The sequence below is a fragment of the Cololabis saira genome, chromosome 15 (genome assembly GCF_033807715.1).
Source record: "Cololabis saira isolate AMF1-May2022 chromosome 15, fColSai1.1, whole genome shotgun sequence".
In the NCBI taxonomy this organism is placed as follows: domain Eukaryota; kingdom Metazoa; phylum Chordata; class Actinopteri; order Beloniformes; family Belonidae; genus Cololabis; species Cololabis saira.
In genome coordinates, this window is record NC_084601.1 from 2,537,033 (window position 1) to 2,564,068 (window position 27,036).

The 27,036-nt window shown below is 38.8% G+C and overlaps 1 protein-coding gene across 2 annotated transcripts in view; it reads right to left on the reverse strand.

Annotated features, from left to right (window-relative positions):
* Positions 1-27,036, reverse strand: part of med30 (mediator complex subunit 30) — a 64,806-nt gene that overhangs the window by 36,519 nt on the left and 1,251 nt on the right. For both annotated transcript variants that reach the window (XM_061742110.1, XM_061742108.1), the window contains exons 2-4: positions 26,476-26,775; positions 22,315-22,473; positions 11,458-11,565 (exon numbers count right to left, since the gene is read on the reverse strand). In XM_061742110.1, the coding sequence (XP_061598094.1) occupies positions 11,458-11,565; positions 22,315-22,473; positions 26,476-26,694 (486 nt within the window). In that variant the 5' untranslated portion in view covers positions 26,695-26,775. The remainder of the gene's footprint in view (positions 1-11,457; positions 11,566-22,314; positions 22,474-26,475; positions 26,776-27,036) is intronic.

Consider the following 27,036-nt stretch of genomic DNA (forward strand, 5'->3'; position numbering starts at 1 on the left):
GTGACTAGGGACTTCATATGCACATTCACATTCTACAAGGCCAGCATGTTAAACATTTATAAAAACAGTGTTGACTTTCACACACTCAAACTCTGTTTATGCATACAAACACTAAAGGCATTGTGTAAAAGACGGCATAAAAGATAAAGTATATTGTGGTACTTACGCACACATTCAATGGCACTTAAACTCCAACAGCGGCTGTCACACGTCATGCTTCCTAGTACAGACACTTGTGGAGAATGAAGAGAACAACGTCTTCCCCTCCATCCCTACCAGCCTGAGCAGACTGCATCACCATCCGTCAGCCCGACTCCGACAAACAGCAATTACCCCAATCGACAGATAACGAGAGCACGGCTATCACTCACAGCCGGGATGCCCCATAAAACAGCCAGACATTACCATGCTCTAGTCATTTATCTGCCCCTCCTCTAGCCACCTGCTCTCTAATACCTCTCCAACACACTCCCATCTTTAAAGGACATTACCCGTTTATACCACCGACTTAGGAAATTAAACTAGGAACAAGTGACAATCAGCACTTTGGTCAGTGTCACTTCATTTGTGGCTAGACGGACAGACCGTCTTCTAGCCACCTGTTTCTACTTGCATTTATACACTGGGCAAGGAAAAATGTGAGTGGGAAAAAGGAGAATTCAACAAAAGCAAAAGATTAGCTGCAGTGATTGTAAGATTGATGCCATTTCATGAAATGATTACACTGACAAGTAATGTTCAAGTGAAAGTGGTGGTAGGTGGTAATAGTGGAAGTATAATTGCTTAAATCATCCAACAGGCTGAGGAACTCTTTAGTTCCCAGGGTCATTAAGCTCTACAACGCCTCACTGAAGGGAAGGAGGGAGCTGGACGTCTCTGCATAAAGCTTGAGTTATGGTTCTGCGTCAAATCGACGCCGTGCCTACGCCGTCACCGTGACGCAGTCACCGTTCACGACTGCTTCAAACCGGAAACCGGAAATGCGTTGCTATCAAGCGAACCAATCACAGCCCTCTCTGTCTGCGTCGCCTCGACGCGTAGTTACAATTTTTGGGAGGTGCACGTTAGGGCTGGGCGATATGGACCAAAAGTCATATCTCGATATTTTCTAGCTGAATGTTGATACTCGATATATATCGATATTTTTTCTGTGCCATAATTGGGGTTTCCCCCAAAGCATTATAGCATAGCATCTCTGTTAGCTTCATTTTTTTCTGAGGCAAACCCTTAAAAAAACAGTCAGTTTTAATACAAAGCCTCGTGCCAAATGTCTCACAGGTTCCTTTATTAACAGAGGTCTGCACAATATCAACATGTATAAAACAAATGAAATAAAAATAAACTGCCTGCATATATAGAATAAAAATGCTTCTTGAATAAAATAAAACAAATATCCCTTTCCTGCATAACAATTAAATTAAAATACCCTGTGCAATTAATACAATGTAGACAGTAACAGGCAGACTTTTCCACTGAGGTTGACAGTTGTGCAAATAACAAAACATTTGTGCAAATCTCAAATAAAACATTCAAGTCAATTTGTCACAAAATAAACTATATCAAAATCATTAAAAAAAAAAAAGATTTTTTTTTTTTAAATCGATATAAACGATATTGTCTCGTACTATATGGCGTTTGAAAATATATCAATATATATTAAAATCTCGATATATCGCCCAGCCCTAGTGCACGTCAAGTGCACGTCAGTGACGGCGTGAGTGACGGCGTCGACGCGTACCCTACGGCGTAGGCACGGCGTCGTTTTGACGCAGAACCATAACTCAGCCTTTAGTCTCAGCCCGCCCCATCACCCACCCACACAATCATTTTTGTCATTAATTTGTAATTCATTCAGTCTTTTTTTATCATTTCACTATTGTCTACTGTAAAGTGTTTTTTCAGCTATCTAAATATCCGGCATCTATGCATGTTAAACTTTTCTTGACCAAGAAAAATAATCTCAAAATAATTAAAGTGCTGCTATTGGCAAGTCGGAATTAAGCACTCTTCTGCAAAAAGACTTAATGGCATCACATAGGAAAATAAGCACAATTCTGTTTATCGAAATCATGCCCATAGCTAAAAATCACAGAAAAATATGATAAACTGAAAGAGACCTTTTCATTTATTCGTATAAAAACTGAAGCCATTCTATTTAGTGCTGATAACACGATGAATAATTTTAAAATATTTTAGAATAATTGTAATATTAAAGTCAAAACATGTAAAAATCAAAAGGCAGTTCAACAGGAGTAAGACTACAGATGATAAGCTGGAGAAGCTGGACCTCCAGTCCTGAGCTGCTGTCAGAGATTAGGAAAGGACTAGACAACGTTGCATTTTCCTGCTTCTGAAAGCAGAGCTATGCACACTTCAATGGCTCTCATCTGTCAGATGCGAACAAGGACAGCATCTGCTGTAAGGTTGTTTCACCCTGAACAAATTGTACAAAATGCCCCATCCAGCGATGCTGCCTACCTACCATATCGCTCTGACATCCCTCCTCCCCATGAAGATGCATTATTTACAGCAGTGAGAGGCTTTCCATTTCGATAAAAATTAGTTTAAAAAAAACATATCTACCTAGATATGAAGCAAAAAATAGAGTAGCGTGCTTGAGCATATCTTTTCACTTTTCACTGCATCAATCGTCTCTCGCTGACAGCCTTCTGTTACACGAGGCATCTGAATTTCCTTGCTGCATCTGAATTTCATCAGTTTTCTGTTATTCTTTTTGAAGACACTATCTGAATCGGAAGCGCATAACTCTGACAGTCCCCAGTTGTTTATAGATTTATCAGTATATTCTCCAATCAATCGTTCACCTGTCTCTTCTTTCCTGCACATCAAAAGACCTTGATTCTCCTCTACTATAGCCACTGTCTGGTTAGTTTCACAGGGAACGCAAATACAGAGTTCCTTTACTTGCATTCTCCCCCACCCCACTTTCAGTATTTTCTTATTTTCTTTTGTCCTTTACCCTCCAATTCTCACATCAACCCTCTCTGACTACATAGTTATCTGTATAGTCAACCATCCATCTTCAAACGCCTGTTCTGCTTGAACATGACGTCTCTGCCTCTCCCTCCACGCAAACAGAGCACTTTCTTTTCACCCCTCTCTTCATCCCCTACTCCTTCAGCTTTTTCATCATAACATTTCCCTGCCATTTAGTTTCCTCCCTACCATTTTCTCCTTGCCTTTTCTTTTTTCTTGTCCTCTCTGTTTGCTCCCACCTCACCCTCCTCCCAGTCGTCCCCTTTCATCCGCTGCTATCTTATCTGGCTGGAGTGAGTGCAGCAGATGTGGCCGGGCCACAAACATCTGCTTCCCGTGTCCCGCTGCAGCTCAGCTCTGCTGATCAGACTAACCGCTTTAACTCCCTAAAGCTGGCCAGTCCTGCTGCTGCCGTGCAGCTGGGCGGCCTGCGGACAATCACGGCTTAATATGTGGCAAACTCACTCTGGATGGCCACAAGCCGGTTTGGAAAGGTGCGTTTCAAATAGGGTTTTTGCTTGTGGATAAGCAAGGTAATATGAAATAAAAAAGATAGGTTGTTCACAAAGTTAGAAAGTTTAAAAAAAAAATGCAAATATTCCAAATTATTAGTGAGATTATAAAACCAAACCCAAAATATGACTTATCATAAATAGTACTTCATTCTGCTTGCCGGCACGGGAAAATTGTATTCTAAAAAACTGGAAATCAGAAAACCCCCCAGCACCCAAACAGTGGATCAATGAACTTGCATCATACAGTACTCCAGAAAAAATACTGTATTCCGTTAGAAAAAAAACTAGAGACTATTTATTATTTGGGGACCTTTTTTGGATTTTTTGCCTTTATTGGACTAATGATCTGAATCATCTACTATATTAATGAATGTGTTTATGCAGGACTTGATTATTTAATTTATTATTCATTTGTTCCAGTATTGATAGACATATGTGAAAAGAAGTTAAATGATTTTGAATGATGTAATACATTGACCATATGAGGGAGGGAAGGGGAGAGGGGTGTGTTGTTGTATTTATTTTTATTTTTTTTTTCTTATTTTTAATTTTTTTTTTCTCTCTCTTATTATTATTATTTTTTTTTTGTTTAATGTTATGAAAATTAAAGAAAGGGGGGGGGGGAATATTGATAATTATATTGTCTATTATATTGTCTATTGTATATATCTATACAAAAAAATAAAACCAAACCCAAAGATTTGCAGACAGTATGAAAAGCCCTGTTGAATGAGGCAAACAATTTTAATTCTGTCATTCAAAATAAAAAAATAAACACAGTGTGTGTAACATTACCGCAGGTGAAAACATGTTTATTTTTCTCTCAATGAAAAATGACTTGTGAAATAAAGCTAAAAGCCATAAACTTAGGTTTAAAACTCTCCCATGACAATAGATGAGAGACCTAGATTACAGCCTTCACACACAAAAAAAGGGGAGATAAAATTGGCTACGAGGCTGGAGTGAGCATGAGACAAGTGCACTTTAAACTAACGGTCGTGCTCCACATAGATTTCTTTCACACAGGCTCAAGTCATCCTGCTCCTATTAGCACACTACTTTTCCTCTACAGTTTAACGCCAAGAGAAGTACAACACTCAATAAGCAAAATACATTGAAGTCAATGCCAACCACCAGCTGAAATCTCCATCTCTCAATACTTCCAAAAAAAATACTTTAATAAAATCTATGAAATCAGGTCACATGAGTCAGAAGATCTTCTTGTGCCCGTATGAGGACGTGAACCCTGAACCCTGAACCCTGAACCCTGAACCCTGCGTGAGCTGATTATTTCTGTGACAATCCACTGATATCCACAATATAACAATGTATGAATGTAAAGAAAAGAAGTCACCCAGTGAGGCTACTCAGTATTCAGTACTATGAACTCATCCAATTTGTGAAGTCATTGTTTTGGTTTCAGGTCTGGGTCCAGGGAGAAAACATGTTCCCTGTACCTGCCACGTTTTTGTTTTGAGAATAACTTGCAGGATCCAAGTGTTGTATGGTACCTTCGTTTGAATCCACCGTGGCTGGCAGGTTGTTGCTTTTTACATGTACAATAGTTCCTTCTCATTTCCACACATTCCCACACATGCAACCACGTGGTTTTACTATTGCACTGACGCACAGGTATGAGCCACGAAACACACGACTGAACCAACACACGCAGCAAACAGCAACATATCACAATCATAAACATGCTGAAAAGATACATCTTTAAGAAGATTTGTTTTGTAAATGTCCAAGAGGGGGGAAATGTGTTGAAATTTAAGTTTAGCAATGTTTTAGCCCAAAATCAGGAAAGTCATCTTCAATTGTTAGTAATTCAAGGGTTTTTACACATCAGGACATTCATCTCTAAATTGTTGAGTCATGGGATGTACTTCCTTTTACATTATTGTCTTAAGTTTTTGTTCAATCGATAATGGATCAATGTAATATTTGATGAATTGTCAATCTGAGGTTGTGATGACCTAATTTTAAAATCTGGAAAAGAACAGATGGTTTTTGTTTGTTATATTTTCTCTAAACTGTAAATTCTTTGAAATGGAAGAGGGAGTACTGCAAGCCTTAATAATACTGCTTACTGAATCAATGTCATATATTGAAGTTACATAAAAAACAAAAACAATATCTTATACAAGATGACTAAAGGTGAACAGCAGAACATCTTAGATTCTGTTCATTCACAGGAAGCACACTTATCTTCTGAATGGGTTAAACACTAAAAGGCAGTTTACGTCCTCACGAGTGAAGAATGTGACAATAGCTTCCCCTCTGCAAATTATGACAGTCTGTTCTTTCAATCTTTATATACTTGGATCATTTGACAGGAATCAATTTGCATGCTAATTCTTTGCAAAGGAGGAAGGTCAAATCATAAATAAGGTTATTCATCACTTTGATACAAAGGTCTCAAATAAGAAAAAAAGCAGTTGCTTTTAACTCTAGTATTAATTTTTGATCACCAAATAAATAAATATGTATACAAATATGAATTAATTTTTGCACGTCTTCTAACGATTTAATTCAAAAATCACTACTTCAGTCTGATACTGCAAGTACTAAGCACTTATGTATGTATTTACATCAGCAGGCTTTTAGCTGTTCCCTCTGAGGAGGCGGTGGCTCTGCAGGAAAAGGTGATGTCGTTGCTTTAAGATGGGCTTGCTTTGTGGTTGGACGCAGAATACGCTCGCTGTAAAGATCCGCTCTGATCTTCACATTTAAAAGCAGTCAGGGGAGCTGTGCTAAGCTGTAAAAAAGAAAATAATTCTCATCTCTACATTTTTGACCTTGGACTATTATCATAGCGGCAAACGCGGCTTGGCACGCACAATCACCACAAACCCAGCGCGATGCACAAAGAGAGGAAACAAGAGGACTGCAGCAAGCAAACAAATACTGAAAGAATGTGTGAAGGCAAACACAATCTTGTCTCTCTGAAGAAAGAACAAAAGCTTTTTTTCTTTTCTTCCCTTGCTCAAAACACAAATAAAGTACAAACAAAAGAAGCCTATGACAGAGCAGGAAAAGCAAAACGTCCCTGTAAATAATGAATGACTGCATTTAACAAAATCTCTGCTATGCTCCACTTTTCATGGCTGCAGAACTCAGGTGAGATACGGGAAACTGCTGAAAGGTCTAATAAAGTTGTATGGGTTTAATGTGTGTTGTGTAAGGATGCTGGATGTTCAGCTCGCCAGGGTTTAAGCAGCATCTAAGTTTCATCAACCCCAAACTACTGGTAACATAGCTATTTACTGTCATGTTGATCAAACCCTTTCCCAGCTAGAGATTAAACCTAATCCTGCACACAAAATAACGTATGTTGACAAATGCCAAAACAGAGGAAGAGCTTGTGTCAAGTCCCAGTAGGAGAACTATTTTCAACAAATACTCATCCATGCCCTAATTATGCCAGAACTGTAACAGTCCCAACAGCTGATGAGCTGAAAAATCTTGAACCCTTCAATCCATATCCTTTAGGCCCCTCTTTTTGACGAGGCGTTGTGGCACAAGTAGAGAAATGATTATTAAGTAATTTCTTGGCCTTCAAAGTCTCCCCCCGAGGTGGAGGTTCAGGCAAAAGAAGCTGTTAAAAATGCAATGTAGGCATTTTAGTGGAAAATGTTTGCGCTGAAAAGAAACTCGCAAACACAACGCTCCCTAATGTAAAATATATATAATGTGATCAACATGAATAAGTTAAAAGCAAAATATGTATATAGTTCAAACCACTTAAATGAATCCAGATAGCAGATACCTACCTGGTATAAATGTTGAAGGATGAATCTTTACAAATCCTATTTGTTTATATCTAAACTCTTACAGAGCCACAAACGTTATACTGCTTGTGTAATCCGTCCTTTTGCTTGTTAAACATCTGCCTTCTCTGAAGGAAATGTGTTTTTAATTTGCAGCTCCTGCTGTATAAAGAATCATTTTGTAATACCATTCCATTCACAGTGCCTTCTTCAAACACATCATGATACCCAGTGCTATCCTGTTTTACATTGACTGTGTTTCCATGCATCAATAACCCTTTTAAAACCCCAATATTGGCAATAACCCGAATTTGCACGGCCATGTAAAGACCAATAACCCCTTTGAATAACCCGAATTTGCTCATATTCAGGTTTTTAAAAACCCCAATATGAGCCCTGGGTTATTCCTTTTCTAACTGAATATTGGGTCATGTAAACACCAAACGGAATATCCCCATCAAACGGAACAGGAATGTGTTTTCTGCACATGCTCTGTTCACAAGGAATCTTGGTCTTTTGAGTCCAGGAAGTTCTTATAAACACGGAGAAACACAAGACCAGGAGGAGACTAATCACTTCATAAATGTAATGAAGGATATGAACATTTCTGCATTTGTAGACGGTAGAAAGTACCGGAATAGAAGATTTACAAGAAGGTGAGAGAAAAGTTGCACGAAGCAGCATTTGTTTTGAATTTGGATACAGGAAGAAGAAGCGTCGCTGGTTTGATCCAGATATCCCCAATGATTAATTACCATGTAAACGGAATATTCCCAATGTTTCAGTAAACGGAATATTAGCAATAACCTGAATTTTGACTACATGTAAACGTAGTCAATGTCCCCACCCTCACCTATGATCACAAGCTGTGGGTTGTAACCGAAGGAACTAAATCGTGGATACAAGCAGCCAAAATGAGTTTCCCCCACTGGGTGTCTGGGCTCTCTCTTAGAAATAGGGTGAGAAGCTCAGTCATCCGGGGGAGGCTCAGACATCTGGTCAGGGTTAGGATTCCTTCTGGACACCTCCCTGGTGAGGTTTTCCAGGCAGGTTCCACTGGGAGGAGACTCTGGGGAATACCCAAGACATGATGGAGGGATATGTCTCTTGACCGGCCTGGCCACGAGTTGGGATCCCTCCAAATGAGCTGGAGGAAGTGGCCAGGGAGAGAGAAGTCTACTGCCCCCGCGACCCAACCCCGGATAAGTGCTAGAAGATGGATGTAGAAATAAGTTGGAAATATCACAAATTTATATACATGTAAAATCACGCCATCTGTTTCTGAATGGCAATCTAGGGAGATGTGTGTTCGGACTGACTGTAGGTTTTTGTTTTTACAGTTTGGCGTATGGCATGTGATGAAGCCAGTGTTTTAAACAGCTAAAGGTGACATTATTAGATGCCTCCACCTCAATTTAACATCTTGTTTATCAATAACCTAATGCTATGTCAGACTGTTGCATTCACATCAGCTAAACTAAAAGACACTCACACTGTTCACTAGTGATGCACCGATTGTTCGGTAACCGAAATTGTTCGGCCGAAAATGGCAAAAAAACACTTTCGGTGTTCGGTGGAATAAGTGGGGAAAAAAAACGAACAATTAATAACGGCGTTGTAAAATAAAGAAATAGACTGGCCGCTCCGTCCCGTAACGTTGCGCACTACATAAATCGTTGGCCAACCAAAAACTAACCCCATAAAATTTTACCTAATAGACTGCCCGCTCCCGTAATAAATCGTTGGCCAGCCAAAAACTAACCCCATAAGAATGTTACCTAATAGACTGCCCGCTCCCGTAATAAATCGTTGGCCAACCAAAAACTAACCCCATAAAATTTTACCTAATAGACTGCCCGCTCCCGTAGTAAATCGTTGGCCAGCCAAAAACTAACCCCATAAGAATTTTACCTAATAGACTGCCCGCTCCCGTAGTAAATCGTTGGCCAGCCAAAAACTAACCCCATAAGAATTTTACCTAATAGACTGCCCGCTCCCGTAATAAATCGTTGGCCAACCAAAAACTAACCCCATAAGAATTTTACCTAACATTCACCAGGAGGTGGAACCAAAACAACATAATGCTGGGAAATTAAAAAATGTTCATTTTTTTATGTTCAATAAATATTTTCTACCTTGTAATTTTGTAAAAAAAAAAATATTTGAAAAGCATGCCTAAATCAAATGCATTTGATTTATGCAATGGTGAAAAAATTGGCAAAATAAATGAAAAACTGCTGAAGAACCATGTTCGGTATTCAGCCAAATATTATTATTTTCGGTTTCGGCCACAAATTTTCATTTCGGTGCATCACTACTGTTCACGTTACACGTTGTATTTGTGAATTCAAACAGTTTTAAGTCTTTAAGAAGTCAACCATCTGATAGCACTCTCTGTAACAGGTATTCAGTATATCTTCATCCTCACTCTCACATACACCAACAGCCACTATTTTAGGTTATAGTGGGGTTGTGTGAAGATCTTCTGAATAGTAACAAGCAGCAACTGCTGATACCTTGGTAACATCAGATGTCACTACATAAAACGGAAAGAGACTTCAGTTAAATGTTAAAACAAATGTTTAAAACGCTGCCTTTCACTTAAAATGTCTGTTGCCATGCTAAGATTAATCTTTCTTGTCTGGAGTGCTCAACTCCCACAACACTTCAGACTTGACTGACGGCGTGTCAGTCTGAAGAAAAGCTTCTTGCTCTGCGCTCCAGTTTAACACCACCGCCTCTCGATCGGGACTGAGCAAAGACACATCCGACAGTAAATAAACACAGAAAAGCTTTTATGTGCATTTGATGACTGACACATGAAACTACTCAAGGAGCGAACAACTTTTCCTCATTAATATTCAAACACAACCAACCGATATTTTCCTCAACCAAGCTCTTTATAGCTGATGGTCAACTCATCTTTAGAAATATGTCTTGTGCTACTGTATAAAATTATTTGATCAGCCATTCCTTTATGTACCTTTGCAACACAAGGCCTTCATCTTTCACTGTTAACTTCACTTAAATTGCTTAATATCTTAAATATTACTATTTTTTTTCCAATTTGTCACTACCACTTGCCTCAGGTTTGAAATAATGTCCATGATGACAGAGAAATGTAAGTATGTGTGACATCACATCCAAAACACCACCAGCAGGAGGTGACAGCTGTGCTGTCAAATTTAAACTCCACTTATAGTGCTGTATTTACTTCATCCTCCACTTTAACATGTATGCCTCAATTATTCTGTACTTGTACTGTACTTGAATTAGGGCTGTGCGATTAATCGATTTAATCTAAATCGGATTTATTAATCAAGACGATGTTAAAAAAAGAAAAATCAGAAAATGGATTTTCCTTTTTTGCAGCTGGCTGCATTACAGACAGAGCTCGTCTAGTAATCTTTGTTTGGTCAAGAAAATTGTAAATGTTGTCACTTTACTAAACTCAAGGAGGATTTACAGGATCTTTCAATTGCACTTCATTCCCAATAGGGAAATTAGTTTGCTATTTTTCTTTAAAAATAAAGATAAAATATTTGAAACAATTTATTCCATTGTCTTTTGTAGTTTTACCAAAAAAATCGAAATCGAAATCGAAAATCGGGTTTTAAGAGAAAAAAAAAAAATCGGGATTTTATTTTTGTCCAAAATCGCCCAGCCCTAACTTGAATTATACCAATTTACAAAAAAGTAATCTCAATGCATGTTACACAAAAAGAATTAAGACTTTACAAAGTGAAATGCAATCAAATTAAATGAAAATGACATTTCATTTCAGTCCAATACGTACCAAGTCATGTATAATCTAATTCATTTACAAACCACTTCATTCAATAAGTGAGCAGATGAATGAATGTTTGTTGTACAGCTTGAACCTTTTACACTGGAGTGACCCACTCCACATCTCTCCTTGAAGACAATTTCCTTAGGTACAGTCACTTTGACATCAGTTCAGTACAGAAATGCCATACATACAAATGTAAATTTAGATAACAATTACACTCAATAAACCCCTATACATATTACAGTTCTGTATGCACCACAGATATGAGCCGTAATTCCTTTCACTCTTCATCTAACCTTCTGTGTATTCGATTTTTAAACATTAAGAACTGCATGCGATGTGCAGCCCTAACAGCCTTGTGCTTCTGAGATGCAGAACATAATACCTTGTTAACTTCCAGGATTTCCCTCCTCTCCTCACTGGCGGGGCGGCTCTGCCCACTTGAACGGTCCTCGTGTTTGGAGCCGTCATCCTCCACGAAAGGTATCAGTTGCTAGACGAGACAGAAAACAAATATCTTTGTTTTAAACAAAGCAACTGTAAGAAAATACTGTATCCACCAAACACTGATATACAGAGTTACAGTACAGTAAATCTACGCTTAAGCATCATACTTTGTGTTGTCTGGAATTGTGCTATTTTCCTTGTAATCTTAGCTCTTAATGTTTAGTCTAAAGTCTCAACACATAACATGGGGAAAATTGCAAATGGTCTTTTACTTTATATAAATAAAATGTTCACTTTGGATCTACGCTCATACATACGGAAGAGTATTAGGGCCAGGCAAGAGAAAAAAAATTTGAGAGTGGAAGATTTTTTTTTTATTGTGCACTTCGAGAAAAAAGTCGAAATGTCGAGATTGTTGAAATACATTTTTGAGAAAAAAGTTGAAATTTCGTGAATAAAGTCAAAATTTCGTCTTTTTTTTCAACATTTCGACTTTTTTTTCAGCATTTCGACTTTTTTTCTCAACATTTCGACTTTATTCACGAAATTTCGACCTTTTTCTCAAAATCGTACTTCAACAATATTCTCGACATTTCGACTTTTTTCTCTACATTTAGACTTTTTTCTCGAAATTGTACTTCAACATTAAAGGAGCTTGAGGCCGGATTGAGGCAGAATTTATGAAAAAAATTCGTATACGTTTTAAGTTTTCTAGTAATAATGTCAGATGAAGCGTTCCAAACCAAAAAGAATGATTCCTCTAGTGTATCTCTCCTTTGCCTTGAACAGGCTGTGTGCTGCAAAATGTGCTTCAATTCGGGCCCAAATTTCCCCGCGCTGGGCTGTGGATGTGACGTCACATGACGCTGCATGCACGTTCTCCCCGTTCTCCCGTGCCGGCTTCACTGTTGGCTGCAGTACCCCCAACGGCTGTCGTGGTGAAGGGTGGCGCTAGAGAGTCTCATTTCTTAAAAGGAGCCTCAAGCTCCTTTAATATCGACATTTCAACTTTTTTCTCAACATTTCGACTTTTTTCTTGAAGTGCATAATGAAAAAAAATCTTCCTACTCTAAAATATTATTTTTGTTTTTCTCCTGCCTGGCCCTAATACTCTTCCGTACATACACCAGTGAACTCACTGGGAGGGAATGCAGGGTTCAGTGTCTTGTAGGAAATGTGTTATACGAATAAACTCGCCTTGCTTGGCCTTCAAGTTAGAGGACAACCAACGCTTCGCACTGATCCCATCGCTCCATTAAATACAACATGCGCATTAGAAAACAAAACTTACATGTGCTCTTAACTAATGAGTTCCCAGCATGCTGTCTTATACTTTGTTCCCATGAAGAAGTGAAAAAGGCCTTTCCATGTAATCTCTCAAACAGAGAATGTCTAACTCATCTCTCATGGAGAGATAGTGCAAACTGAGGGAAAGGGAGAGCAAATAGGAGATTAATTCATTTTTAAACGCTCTGTGTGCTTGCCCTTGTCTCCTCGACACTACCGTGAGGCTGATGTGCTAGAATCTGCTCCTGAGAGCCAGGAGTGATGGGCTGCTGCTTTACTCCACACTGCCCCCCAGTGGCCACTGAGGGAGCGAGCAGGAGTCAGTTTGCTGCAGTCCCACGTCAAATTATCTACCAATGTCTTGAAAAAACCCTGTTTTTTACACAAAGATATCCAGAACCAATGCTGATGAATATGTAACTGTTTAGCCCCATAATCTGCTCAGGACTACAGAACAAAATAGAAATACTGTACTGTAAAATAATGTAAATGCAGCTGTCACATGTCTTATTTAAGATAAGAATAACAAACATGATATGCTTTCGATTTGCATACATGGGTCTGAAACAAAGAATTTACTGTTGCCAAAAAAAAAAAAAATCCTTCCAAAACAAAGACTGTCATACCAGACAAGATCACAAAAAGAGATTAGGTAAGTCTCCAAAACAAAAACAACCCAAAAAAATGTTGTAAGATGAGTAAAACACACCGTGTTCCACTAACAACTTGGGAACATACTGACATAAATCATGCAAAGTTTATTAGAAAATCATTTTAGACAGCACTTTTTGCGATGAGGTTGGAGCTGGATGGACTACACTATGATTTAAAATGAATGCAGATGAAGCTGACTAAACTAACCCAAAGTGAGGGAAAAAAAAGACCACAAAGCTATGACCAGAAGTCAGTCAGGGCAAAACAATACTACAAACAATTTTTATGAAAAATATAGAACGGTACAGCAAGTACAAGAAAAACAAATAAAGAACAATGAGGCCATGACGGGCAGTTAGTGGAGGAAAACATTTTTAAAATGTGGGAAACTTTTAATGTTCCTGTGAGTTTGCAAGTTCCACATCAAACTATAAAGTTGGAAGAAGAAAAGACGGCAGTACATGTCCTGGACATTTATACCAAACTATGAGCTAACCTCTAATTCTAGAAAAACTAAGAAGGAAAACTAAGTTTTTTTATTCAATAATTTGAGAGCAAAGCCAATAACTTATTGGGTTTTAAAGGTGGTGGGCAGATTCTGGCTGCCAGAAGAAGAAAATGAAATGTGCTGAGTAGGGTTGAGAAAGACGGATGGAGAGTGTATTGGACATGTGTGTGTATACTGTACCTACTCGGGGTGTGTGTGTGTGTGTGTGTGTGTGTGTGTAAAAATGTGCCCAAGAGAGTCACCACCCAGCCTTTTCTACAGAAACAAAAAGTAAGTGGCTTCCTGCCTGGTAGGAGTAGGCTAATTAAGAATAGAATAGAATAGAAAGCCTTTATTATCATTATACTGGTACAATGAGATTAGGCAGCAGCTCCGTAAAAGTGCACACATGCAAAGACTATGGAAACAAAGACTGTGTAAACAAGAAAATGAGAAACAGGAAACATAAATATATATACACTATACAAATGAGTGAATGAGAGAATAATAATGCACATGAATGAGTGGAAGAATATTGCACATAATGGATAGAAAGTGTTGCAAATAATGGATAGAGAATATTGCACAGTATGAGGTAGTTTATTGGTTTAGAACAAGGGTCGGCAACCCGCGGCTCCAGAGCCACATGCGGCTCTTTAGTGCCGCCCTAGTGGCTCCTGGAGCTTTTTCAAAAATGTTTGACCTTTTTTTCCTTCTTTTTTCCTTTTATCTCTTTTTTTCCCCTTTTTTCTTTCTTTTTCCTTTCCGTTTTAATCTCGACATTTCAACTTTTTTCTCGTCATTTCGACTTTTTTCTCGAAATTTTGACTTTTTTCTCGACATTTCGACTTTTTTCACAAAATTTTGACTATTTCCTCGACATTTCAACTTTTTTCTCAACATTTTGACTTTTCTGGACATTTCGACTTTTTTCTCGACATTTGGACTTTTTTCTCGACATTTGGACTTTTTTTCTCGAAGTGCATAATTAAAAAAAAAAAATCTTCCCCCAGTTATAACTAATATAGAAACATGCAGCATGTGTTGCCTTCATTCTAAGGCTTATACAAGACTTTTCATTTTTTGCGGCTCCAGACATATTTGTTTTTTGTGTTTTTGGTTCAATATGGCTCTAAAAACATTTTGGGTTGCCGACCCCTGGTTTAGAAAGTTCACAGCTTTGGGGAAGAAGCTGTCCCTGAGTCTGTTTGTTCGGGTTCGTTTTGTCTCAAAGAGAGAAGAAGAAAAAATATAGGTGAAGAAGCAAGGAAAAAGAAAATGGTCTTGAAAAAGCATGCAGAAAATTAGAAGAGCGGCAGTAGCTTAGGACAAGACTGGAAGAATAAAAGAAGTGAAGTTGGAGAAAGCCCACATGATCTAAGAGACTGAGAGGGATAAAGAAACACCTACAGGAAGACATAAAGATGCTAATTTTCTGTCCAAGTATGAGAAAATGGGAGAAAAAAAGCTAACAAACGACAGCTGGAAAGAAAAGAGGGGTAAGTGCTGATGTGTGCTCCCAGTCCAGCTGTTCATTAAACAGGTCTGTTGCTAATTATGCTGGGATGAGATCACGCTGCTTAAGTCATTGATTCCACTTCCTGATTCAGGCAGCCAATAGTGAGCGGCTGTCAGGCCGGCACCTGAATTCTGCAGGATGATGAATGGCATGCAGGCCGGGGCCAAAATCAACAAGCCCTCAAACCCCTCAGCCACAGACAAACATGGTGGACTGAGTTACTGGCTGGTCAGCACTGGACTGGGGCTCAAGGGGAAACAAATACACATTTAAATAAGGCAGCAGGAAGGGAGAGGGATGGTGTAACGATGCTTTTTACAGGAAAGGAAAATGTCAAAGAAAGTCTGTCGTAGCTTTAGGGGCAGAAGTGCCGACGAGTAGATTCTACGCTGTGGCAGTCGACACAAATGTGATGTTTTGGTCGGCCCCCAAATCCTCCTTTATTACCGGGGGGAGTCTTGTGAAAAAGATCAGTTCCGAGTCAGAGTTCAGTAATTGGGAAGGGACTGGTGTAGTCATGGATCCAATCATGGAGAGGTGGAAAGACCAACTCTAGTCCCAAATGGAGTCACTCAGAACAACTCAATGTTTGTGTGTTCAAGACCCAAAAATATTATATATATATTATGATATAATATTATTATATTGCGGATATTTCTGTCAGGCATCATAAACTTCTTAGGTCATTTTTCGCAATGACAACAGTAAATGCTATAGTCCTCTTACAAAAACGAGCCATACGTATTATTAATAGGGTGGGATATTATGAACTTACAAATCCATTGTTTATAAAATCCCATGTTATGAAATTTTATGATTTGGTTTATTATAAAATAATGCAAATAATGTATAAAGTTAGATTAAAGTTACTCCCTGTCTGTGTACAACGGTTTTTCTCAATACATGAGTCAAAATATAATTTGCGTGATGTTTGTAAATTTGTTGTACAAAAAGCTAGAAAAGAGACTAAAAGGAGATGTATATCTGTTGTGGGAGTTAAACTATGGAATGACGCTAACCTAGATTTACAAATGTGCAGCTCATTTTCAGTTTACAAAAAAAAGATTTGTAGAGCAATCTTTCAAAGCTACAAATGTTAATATTTATTAGTTTTTGTTTGCTGCTGTTCTTTGATATTTATATATATATATTAAAAAATGTCTTTACTATTATATATGTAAACCTTATTGGTCCTCCTTTTCTGGTTTTTCTGGTTTAATTTTGCTATTGTTTGTTTGTTTGTATGTAGAACAGGCATTAATATAAGCACTTTGCTTCTGCCTGTGCCTTTTCAGTCACTATTTTTCGATAATGTTTGTGTTGAATGTTTGTAGAGTGATGTGACTGAATAAAGAATTTCAATCAAAATCAAATCAATCAATGTTTGATAAGTCTTGATCATTCTGAGAGGCGTGGCACATCCAAACATTAGGCTACTTTCTTTCTTTCACCACCAGGTGGCGCTAAGGGAGAGAGCACATGTGAGCAAATGGATCTGTTCAGATTGGGACTTTGATCATAAGCAGGAAATCGAAGGTTTCTACGACAATGAATGCAAGCCAGATTTTCATGGCAAAACATCAAAAATCGTTGTGCTACTAGCATTGCCACATTTAATATTTAATTTTCACACCAATGAATGTGCAAATTCAGCCAAAAGAACAAAGGACATTGGATCAGCAGGTATTTCCCTGTTGTCAATTCGCCACGCCGTCAAAGCCACGCCTTTAAATGTAAGCTTGCTGTTATTTCTTTGAGGCATTAACAACTTCTTAAGTACTATCTTACAATGTTGGACACATCTCCGATCATTCTACGAGGCACAAGACATCCGGATCTAAATTGAGACACTTCCTTTCACCACAAGGTGGCACTATGATTAGAAGCGAATGTGAGCATATGGATCTGTTTGGGGGAACTCTGATTCCACAGGGAATCTAAAGCCTCTACAACATGGCAAAATATAATACAATACATAACATTTCCCGTTGCCAACAGGTGGAGCTACGACTTTTTCCTAAATATTTCACTGCAAATGTGTATAAAGTTATACATATACAGCTATATTTTGTGATACTGACGGAAAAATAAGGCATCATGAAAAGCATGTGTACCGTGTCCAAAATTTTAAAATATCGCTGTATGTGTACAGTTTGACCAATCTGAATGAAAATAAGTCTCACACATCCTAATATTATTGTTGGACCATCTTTAGCTTGAATGCTTTTGCAGTGGCATTGTTTAAAAAGCTTGTGCAATGTCACACTACTTATTTATTTTCCATGCTGTGAAAAATGAATACATCCAAAGATATTTTTTTTCCCACCAAGATCTTGTATTGTTGATGGGAGAGTTGGACGGCTGTGCTGCATCTTGTCCAACACGAGAGCATGCATGCTGAGCTGTCTTGGATGATGGTGGAGGATAGACTAGCAAGCTTATTATGTTTTTGAAAAATATCTGTATATTACGCAAACCTGGCTTCTTGTTTATGCAGCTTCTACCAACAAATAATAGACACAGCTATGATACCAGAATGCCCCTAGCTAATCACTTTTCTCTGCCTATGCCCAGAACCAATGGATTGAAAAAAACAGTAATGTATAGAGCAGTCGCACACTGGAACCATCTCCCCCCATGTCTAGTTGCAATAAACAAGATGTCAGGTTTTAAAAGGAGACTGAAGCAGCTGTGGTTCAGAAGGAAGTTATGATCGGTCCTAGGTATACATTGTGATTATCTTGCAAATTGTAAGTATATTATAAATTAAATAGTAAATATATTCTAAATTACTGTAGGCTATGAGTATATATAGTATAGTAGTATGAGTAAATTATAAATTATAAAGTCGCTGCAAACTATTTTGCTCAAAAGTGGAACAGATCTGGTGATAGTAGCAAATATTGTTACTTCAGATGTGGATGGTTTTGGTTGGTTATCTAATCTTTTATTTTTGTTTCAATTTATTATTTTAGGAATTCTAGTGAATGTTTTTCCCCCTTTTTGAGTTGTGATTATTGTAATTTTTTGTATGTCTATGTGTGAATCCCAGGAAGAATAGTCTTCACATGGTGAAGACTAATGGGGATCCTTATTAAATAAACAAATAAACAAACATCCATTCTCAATGTTGTTAAATTCTTTGTTAAAGTCTCTGTTGGGGTCAATCCATGTGTGCAAATGAGTCTGTCCTGCCCTCTGAACCCCTCTTTCACAAAATGAGCTTAGTAATTGTTTGCATGTCATTTTGTGATATGCCCTATTCCATCTGAGGAAAAAAAATAAAAATGTACTGATGGGGAAACCTGGTCATTACGTATATTAAGGCCATCAGCTGACCTAATTTTTAGGCACATACTGTTTCTGAACATAGACCCAGCCAACTAAAGCAAGCACAGATCCACAACGAAACAGCAGGCACTAGACATGACAGGTGCATCAATTCAGGCACTGCTCCTCTTACTCTGATGCCCCATCACTCTGGAGCAGAACAAATCTGCACTGAATCTGACCAAGAGACCTTTTTCCATTACATCACAGTCCAGTCTTTATGCTCTGTAGCAAATTGAAGCCTTTTTTTTCTTTTTCCTTTTTCTTTTTATCTTGGCTTTACTGATAAATGATTTTCCTAAGGCGACACAGCTGTTCAGTCACAATACCTTGAGTTATATTTGATTAAACTTCCCCAAGCATTTGTCATCCTAGATTATTTGTCTAATTACCAATCATGCACTGAACAGTTCTTGGCCCAGTTTTAGTCATCTCAGCAATCTCCTGTTTGATCTGCAATCTGTAATGTTTGTTTGATCTGACCTTGATCTGACCTTTCTGAAACAGTACAGTAACATCTTTTCCACAATTACAGGATGTTTCCTCACACATTATTGTTTAAGCAAAGAGACTGCATAGGTCATCGTTAGATTACTTGTTTCCAAATGAAACATATCAATCACTGCAGTACTTTTCAAGTGGGAGGTTTTTGTCTAGCTGCTTAGTTAAATCCAGGTTGTGATTTTCTTCTTCTTGGCCAGGCAGTGTATGTATACGGGCACACATGTTGAGAATGTACCGATGTGCCATTTCTGTGAGGGCTAGAAGAAGGGAGCCGTGCTGAGCTGAAATGCTGCTCCTGAAAGTGGATGGCGGCTATAATCAGCAGTAAAGCCATAAAGAGACTCCAGAGACTCACCTGAAGGAACCAATGAATCTGCTGCAAGCATGGAAAAGACAGCCCTCAGGGGAGTAGGTGTGATAACAGTCCCCCAGGGTAAAGATGTATTCTCGTGTACTCGTGTCTCCAGTAAGAATGTGTCTCAGCAAAGGGGCTGTGGCAGTAACAACGGCCTACTTCCTTTAAAATAACAACTTCCTCATTTAGCAGACAAAGTGAGAAGTCTGGCTACATGAGACTGAGAGGATATTTTAAAAAATCTTTGCAAGAACATCAAGCCTGTTCTGACATTTGCATGTGGAAGGATCAGTTGTGTTGTATTAAAAATGGGGTTGCATTTTTTTCAGTAGTTACAGCACATCCTCTAAAATCTAATAATAGCTGTAAGGTTTATGAAGCAGAGCTGATCCAGACCTTAGTGGCCAGTAAAGGAACTTAGCAGATCAAGGGATAATCCCAATACACCCCCTACTTTCTACCACTACCCCTAAAATTCAAGCCACAAATTTTAGGGCCCTAAATTTTGCTTGCTACGTCACTGCGTGGTTTACGTTCGGGTACGTAAGCGACTGCGTAGTTACGTTTGCACATACGTCACACCATATCAGGAAGCCCAGAGCTAAAAGCTGTTTTAATTTCAGCTGTAGCGCTGTTAATATGCCACTTTATTAAGTTTTAATGTTTTTTCAGGCGTAAAAGTAACCGGTAAGATCCCCAACCTGGGCTCAGTTTATCCAAATAACGCCTGTTAAGAAATTTGATCCGATGTTTTCGGGATGAGAAGAGCCGCCGGCTCGGAGCAGCAGCAGCAGCTGTTACCATGGTAACAGCAGCAGCTCACGGCCGGGTCGACCTGCGCCGTCGTCCCGGGGGAGAAACCTGCAGCTCTGTGGAGAATTACCGCTGGCTGAAATAAATCATTTAGGAAAATAAATGTTGGTTTAATAGATGAAATCTAACAGTTGTAGCTACGCCTGTTAAGAAATTTGCTCCGAAAATTTCGGGATCAAAACAGCTTGCCGGCTCGGGAGCTGATTTATGGTTCTGCGTTAAATCGACGCAGAGCCTACGGCGTAGGGTACAGCGTAGGGTACGGCGTCAAAATATTGATTTTATTCACTAAAAAATAAGAAATGTCCGCCATGTTTTTTTTTTTTTTGATTCAGTCCGCAAATGATGACGTAAAGCATTCTGGGAAATTTTTCTGGCCCTCGGTCAGCTAGTGAGCATCGGAAATCCCTCGCTCTGAAGCCAGATTCATACACACTAGCCCTTGTTATGCCCACTCCCCGTAGATGAAAAGAGGAATTGGGACACCACTACCCTCACGGGAACGCGCAAAATTTAGGGGTAGTGCTGAAAAGTAGGGGTAGTGGTAGTATTGGGTCTGGGCCCAAGTCCCTGCAGGTCCATAGAGGAACTACAGATGAGGATCCAGACCGGGGTGGTAGGCACAAAGACCTATTCTAATGGCGCTTTTGCACTAGTACCTCATCAGCTCGGCTCGGCTCGTCGTGGCTCCACCCGTTTTGTCCCCGTTTGTTTTTCCAAAGCCAGGTGAGAAGTGGGGGGGTTGAGGTGAAGCTGCTGTGACGTACTCGATTGCGCAACCGCTTTGTTCATGTCGGCGCTGATCAGAAATCAGCTGGAGCCGCGAGCGGCTGAGAGTAAAACAGCCCGTCTAGATCCCTTTTTTAATTCTCTCGTCAGCCACCAGATTTATGAACATCTGCACCTCAGAGTTTGATCACCAAACAGACGTTTTGCGCTTTATAATAAAATCGCCGCAAGTCGCTCTCACGCTGACTCCCGCTTCCTGATTCAAACGTCTGACGGCCCCGCCCCCCGACCAATCAGTGGCGCAGAGGGTGGTGACGTCAGAAATAGTCCCACTGGGTTTGTATGTGTATATTTATGTATGTGTACGAATATGTATGCGTATATATATGTATATATATTAAATATAGTAATAATGCACATATATATACCTTTGGTTTCTACCGTCATGGTATCAATCATTAATATGTGTGCAGACAAGGTAGAAAAAAAAAAAAAAAAAAAAAAAGAAAAAGAAATAGGTACTAGTGCAAAAGCGCCATAAGTGAATAAATGGGTACATTTGTCATTGTCACTCTCCTCACATGTAAAGACTTCTGAACGTAAATATCAAACATGCTAAACATCTGTGATCTGAGAACTGTGTGATTTGAATCCGATATGATCATGCAGAACGGATTCAGAACGGATTCAGAACAATCAGTGTCCAGAAGGTAAGAAATCAGACCAAAATCAGCCCTGCTTGTTTTTATAATGTGTTTTGTTTGCTTGATGCTGACCCACATAGTTATTTAAGAATAAGAAATGACTCACTGTATCAGAGCTAAAATCCTGTTACCAGTTAAAACATTTTAATCGTTGCAGTGTTTTTCCATTTGTAGGTTCAACCTGTTTGCTTAGAAAAAAAAACAGGTTGTGACTTCTTTATTGTCTTTTCCATTTCTTTTTTTTTTTTCCCTCAGACAGTGTTAATTAAACTTGCTTAGCAGAAGGTGATCTTTTATATCAAATTTGTAACCAAAATGTGAATTTTATCAAACCTTTAACTGATGAGTTCCCTGAAGCATAAAATTAATTCTTTGGTATTTCCAATAGATGTGTACGTGGGTGCAGGTCTCACCTCTGGTGCTATAGGCTCCAGCCCAGCGCAGTTCTCGTTACATTTATCATAGACCAGGCGCAGCTTGCGGAAGAGAACAGAAAGCATCCGTAGGTGCTCTTGGAGTTTTCCCAGGCGGTCCTGGTGGGTGTTCGGGTGGTACGTGACTCCATTAGGCAACTGTAAAGGAGTGTCGACAAAACAAAGTATCAACTAATGTTTTAAAACATTATTACTTATGTTACCTGAACAGTGACACATGATTCGAGCAAATCAATTTTGTTTAAAAGTGAGATCCACTGGACAATACAAACTAGGAATGGGCAATATTTTACTGTTCACGACATACCGTCAAAAAAATTCCCCACGGTAAGAATTCGTCATCTCGCGGTTAAAAACGATAAATTCCCGTTGATGACATTTTTGTGTAACAAACATGGCGGAAGGCGGATCTGAGAGCGAGGAGCTCGTTGATAAACGAGGCTCCAGCTCCGTTATCTGGAACTGGTTTGGATTTAAAAAGAGAGACGAGCAGCAAACATCATCTATTATGTCCAGAGTCTGCAAAAACAGAAGGAAATGGTTGTTACATTTTGATATAACGTTTGACTATTAAGAAAAGAAATTGCAATAGTATCTAATTTGTGAGATGTTCCAACCACAGGTTAATTTGCCCATTTTATTTATATTAGAAGACGTCATCACTGATTGCATTTTTATTTTCAGTGAACTTTTATTTATCAGGTTGTATTTTTTTCTAGTTTGTGATTTTATAAGCTAAGAAAACTTGAAGGACGATGGTACTTTTGATGCTTGCACAGTTATCCCACTGTTTAAGCCATACAGTTTGAATAAATGTTGAATCTGTTCTTACATTTCAAACTTATCGTTTGAGTCATTACAGTTTCGCAGTACAGGTGTAACTAATTTAATTGGTTCTATTAATTCAATTTAATTGGTGTAGTTTAGTAGCATTAAGTATTCTTTTAGAGCAGTGTTTTGGGGGCTCCAAAGACTGAATGTGGTGATAGATTGAGAGTTAAAAAGGTGGAGTTGAATTTTTATCGTTATCGGGATAAATGCCAGAAATTATAGTGATACATTTTTTAGTCCATACCGCCCATCCCTAATACAAACATTTTAAAATTGGTGTTTATCTTCTTTGTGATCATGCAGCTTCATAAAGCACAATTTAAAAACACAAAATATAGCCTTAGCAACATTAGATGATAAAAGAAATGCTGCTGGAACTTTTCCTCAAAGCTTATACACAGACATTGCTGAATTTTAACCACAATGGTGTTGAAGAGTAACAAGACATTCTTTTATGAAGAGGATCCACAAGTCTCTGGCGTGTCTGATAATAAACATCCTACATAGTATGAACAAGTGTTGCCTGCAGGGCAGACACAGCAGAGTGCAACAGAGGAGACGAAAGAGAGGGAAGGAGAGTGGGATGAGAAGAGACATGAAGCCTGTAATGTAAAGAAACAACGATGCTGTTTATCCATTCTGTTGCTGAGGTGGGTTTGTTTGGCTGGGATTATCCCAAAGATACAGCCAGATAGACGCAATAATCTCACAGTGACTTCATCTGCAGGAAAAAATAAATGTAAGATGAAGTAAAAATTGATGTTCATCGAACGGTCTTAAAGAATTTATTAACTATTCGACTGTGCAAGAAAAAAAAAACTCTTGTTAATATATTGCCCGATTTGATTTATCATAAAGCTGCAAAAACACTTGACAGATTACATTAATATTTTTACTGTAACATCATGTTTTTATATATCATTTGTATAACAACAATGGGAGACTGATTAATTTTAAAGCCTTTAAAGCAGCACAACGTAACTTTCAGCTTTTCTGAGTTTGGCGGCTTCTTTTGGACAAAAGCGGTAGTGCTTTACCAGAAAGAACACTACGTTTCCCATGAGCACCAGCGCGTACTGCCGGAAAACTCCTGTCCCGTCGCTGCATTTGTTTTGATGAGAGGAGACGGGACACTTTTCTGTTTCACCAAGTGAACAGACAGAACGCAAAAAAAAAGATGTTAAACTGCTGGAAAGGAACTGGAATTTACCGGGATACCTTAAACAAGGAAGCCAGGGAGCGGTATATGGAGAAAATAATGATTATTAATTATTATCAATTATAATAATAATTAATCCCTACTGAAGAGCCATGTGTTTCAATAAATTTGTATAATAGTACAACATACAGTACATGTTTTGTATCCCTCTTACTTCTCTTTTCATTTTTTTGACTGCTATATTATGTTGAAGAGGCTCCGAGGCGTGAACAATATTTTTGTTTTCCTCGTGAGATTATTTTTTTCCTCTGCAGCTACAAATAAGAGTTAATATTTTTTCCTCAACAAACTAGTTTTATCTGAAGATAGGGGTTAATTGCACCGCAGAGAGCTGGCCAGCAACTGCGTTTAGCTGGAGAAGTGGGGAATAAAACCCGACGCCCGTCTGTGTGAGTTTTTGTGGTTTAAGGCTGTTTATGGTTCTGCGTTAAATCGACGCAGAGCCTACGGCGTAGGGTACGCGGCGACACGCACCGTACCTTGCGTGTCACCACGTACCCTCCGCTGTAGGTCTGCGTCGATTTAACGCAGAACCATAATTCAGGCTTTACTGTGTGGAAGGTGTTTGGTCGTTACAGCCGCGATCCAAAGCGAGCCGACGACTCTTTCACTCTTTTACTTTGTTATCAGATACTTGGCCTTCGTGGTTCTGCCTCCGAGCAGGAAACCGTTGAAAAGTTAAACCATTAGGATCTTTTCCCCACGTCTGTTGTGTGGAGCTGCTGCAGCCACAACGCAGCAACAGCTTCTGCTGAGCTCTGAGCTCCACGCCCCGCCCATTTTCGTCTCGACTGCGAATCGGGAAGGAGGGGGAAGTGACGTATGCCGTAAAGCAGTCAAAGTCGTAACGATTTGTAGTTTTTTAGTGTGGCAGGGTTCCTACCATGCTCCTCAAAGTTACATAGTGCCAGTGAAGGTGATACAGACCCCTCAGACCATGACAGAGGTTCATTAAACCTGTTGGAAGTTGATGTACCATCACAATGATGATGATGAAATATTAGATTAAGGTGGAAAAATTACGTAGTGTCGCTTTAACTGTGCAAACAGACTAACATTTGGACTGTGCTGTATCTTCAGTTGGTATAGTGAAACCAATGCCACATCTCCACAGCGCTATCATCCTGTCACAACTATTACAAAATCACCTAATTACAAATAAAGACATAGTGAAATATATAATGGGCTGTTGTACAGGTGAGGTTGTATTTGCCAAATGTTGGGACCTGGTCAGAACCAAATGACCTTTTATTTTTTTCTGATTTGAACAATCTGATACTTTTTCCCCCAATCATATTGGATTCTAATTTGAGCTGTGACTCTCAATGATTGGTCAAAACTTATCAATTCATGACCATTTAACTCCAGACCATTTAACTCAACCATACTGGCTTTGGCCTTTTATTTGAGCCAGAACGGAGCTCAAAATGAAAGGTTTCAGAACAAATTTTTTTCCCTAGTGTTCTTAGATCCCCGTCTAGTTTAGTACCACTTTATTCTGTTCATGAGAGGTTTCTTTGTTAATTAACTCTACTCTGTTCAAAAGATTAGTTTAATATTATACTAAGAATATACAGGACGGTCTCAGAAAATTAGAATATTGTGATAAAGTTCTTTATTTTCTGTAATGCAATTAAAAAAACAAAAATGTCCTACATTCTGGATTCATTACAAATCAACTGAAATATTGCAAGCCTTTTATTATTTTAATATTGCTGATTATGGTTTACAGTTTAAGATTAAGATTCCAAGAATATTCAAATTTTTTGAGATAGGACATTTGAGTTTTCTTAAGCTGTAAGCCATGATCAGCAATATTAAAATAATAAAAGGCTTGCAATATTTCAGTTGATTTGTAATGAATCCAGAATGTATGACATTTTTGTTTTTGTAATTGCATTACAGAAAATCACAATATTCTAATTTTCTGAGACAGTCCTGTATTCTAGGAAAAATATTTGCATTCTTTTTTAGTCTTTTTACAGTTCTAATTGCTTTTGAATGTATTGCACAATGGAAATCACAAACAATCGACACAGTTTGAAAGCTGGGTTATGATGTAAATTATTTGACAGGCATGCGTGGGAGACCTGCATGTTCCTGAGGAGCTGGAAGATCTCCATGGTCCTGAGGACGATGTCCTGGACCGTCTCCTGGCCGATGCGACACAGTGAGGCCGTGTTGACATCTCGAGCTGCCTGAGCCTGCTGCTGTTGTTGTTGCTGTTGTTGTTGTTGTTGTTGTTGTTGCTGCTGCTGCTGTGCTGGGGGCTGACCACCGAAAGGTGACACTAGAGGAGGGGTTGTCATGGAGACGGTGGGGGAAGATGCTGCTGGAATAGGTAGAGGTCCAGATAGTTCCCTGTCACATCAGCAGGCCTTTACATGCCTCTGTTAAAGGTTGTATAGAAGAAAAAGAAATTATAGTCAGTACTGGAGTTGAGGGGGGATGGCATCCCCCCTGAAATAAAAACGGTCCAAATCATCCCCCCTGAAATAAAAACGGTCCAAATCATCCCCCCTGAAATAAAAACGGTCCAAATCATCCTCCCTGAAATAAAAACGGTCCAAATCATCCCCCCTGTAAAACTGCCATCCCCCCCTTTCCATCCATTATGTCATTTCATCAATGAATGTGGTTTTACTGCTATT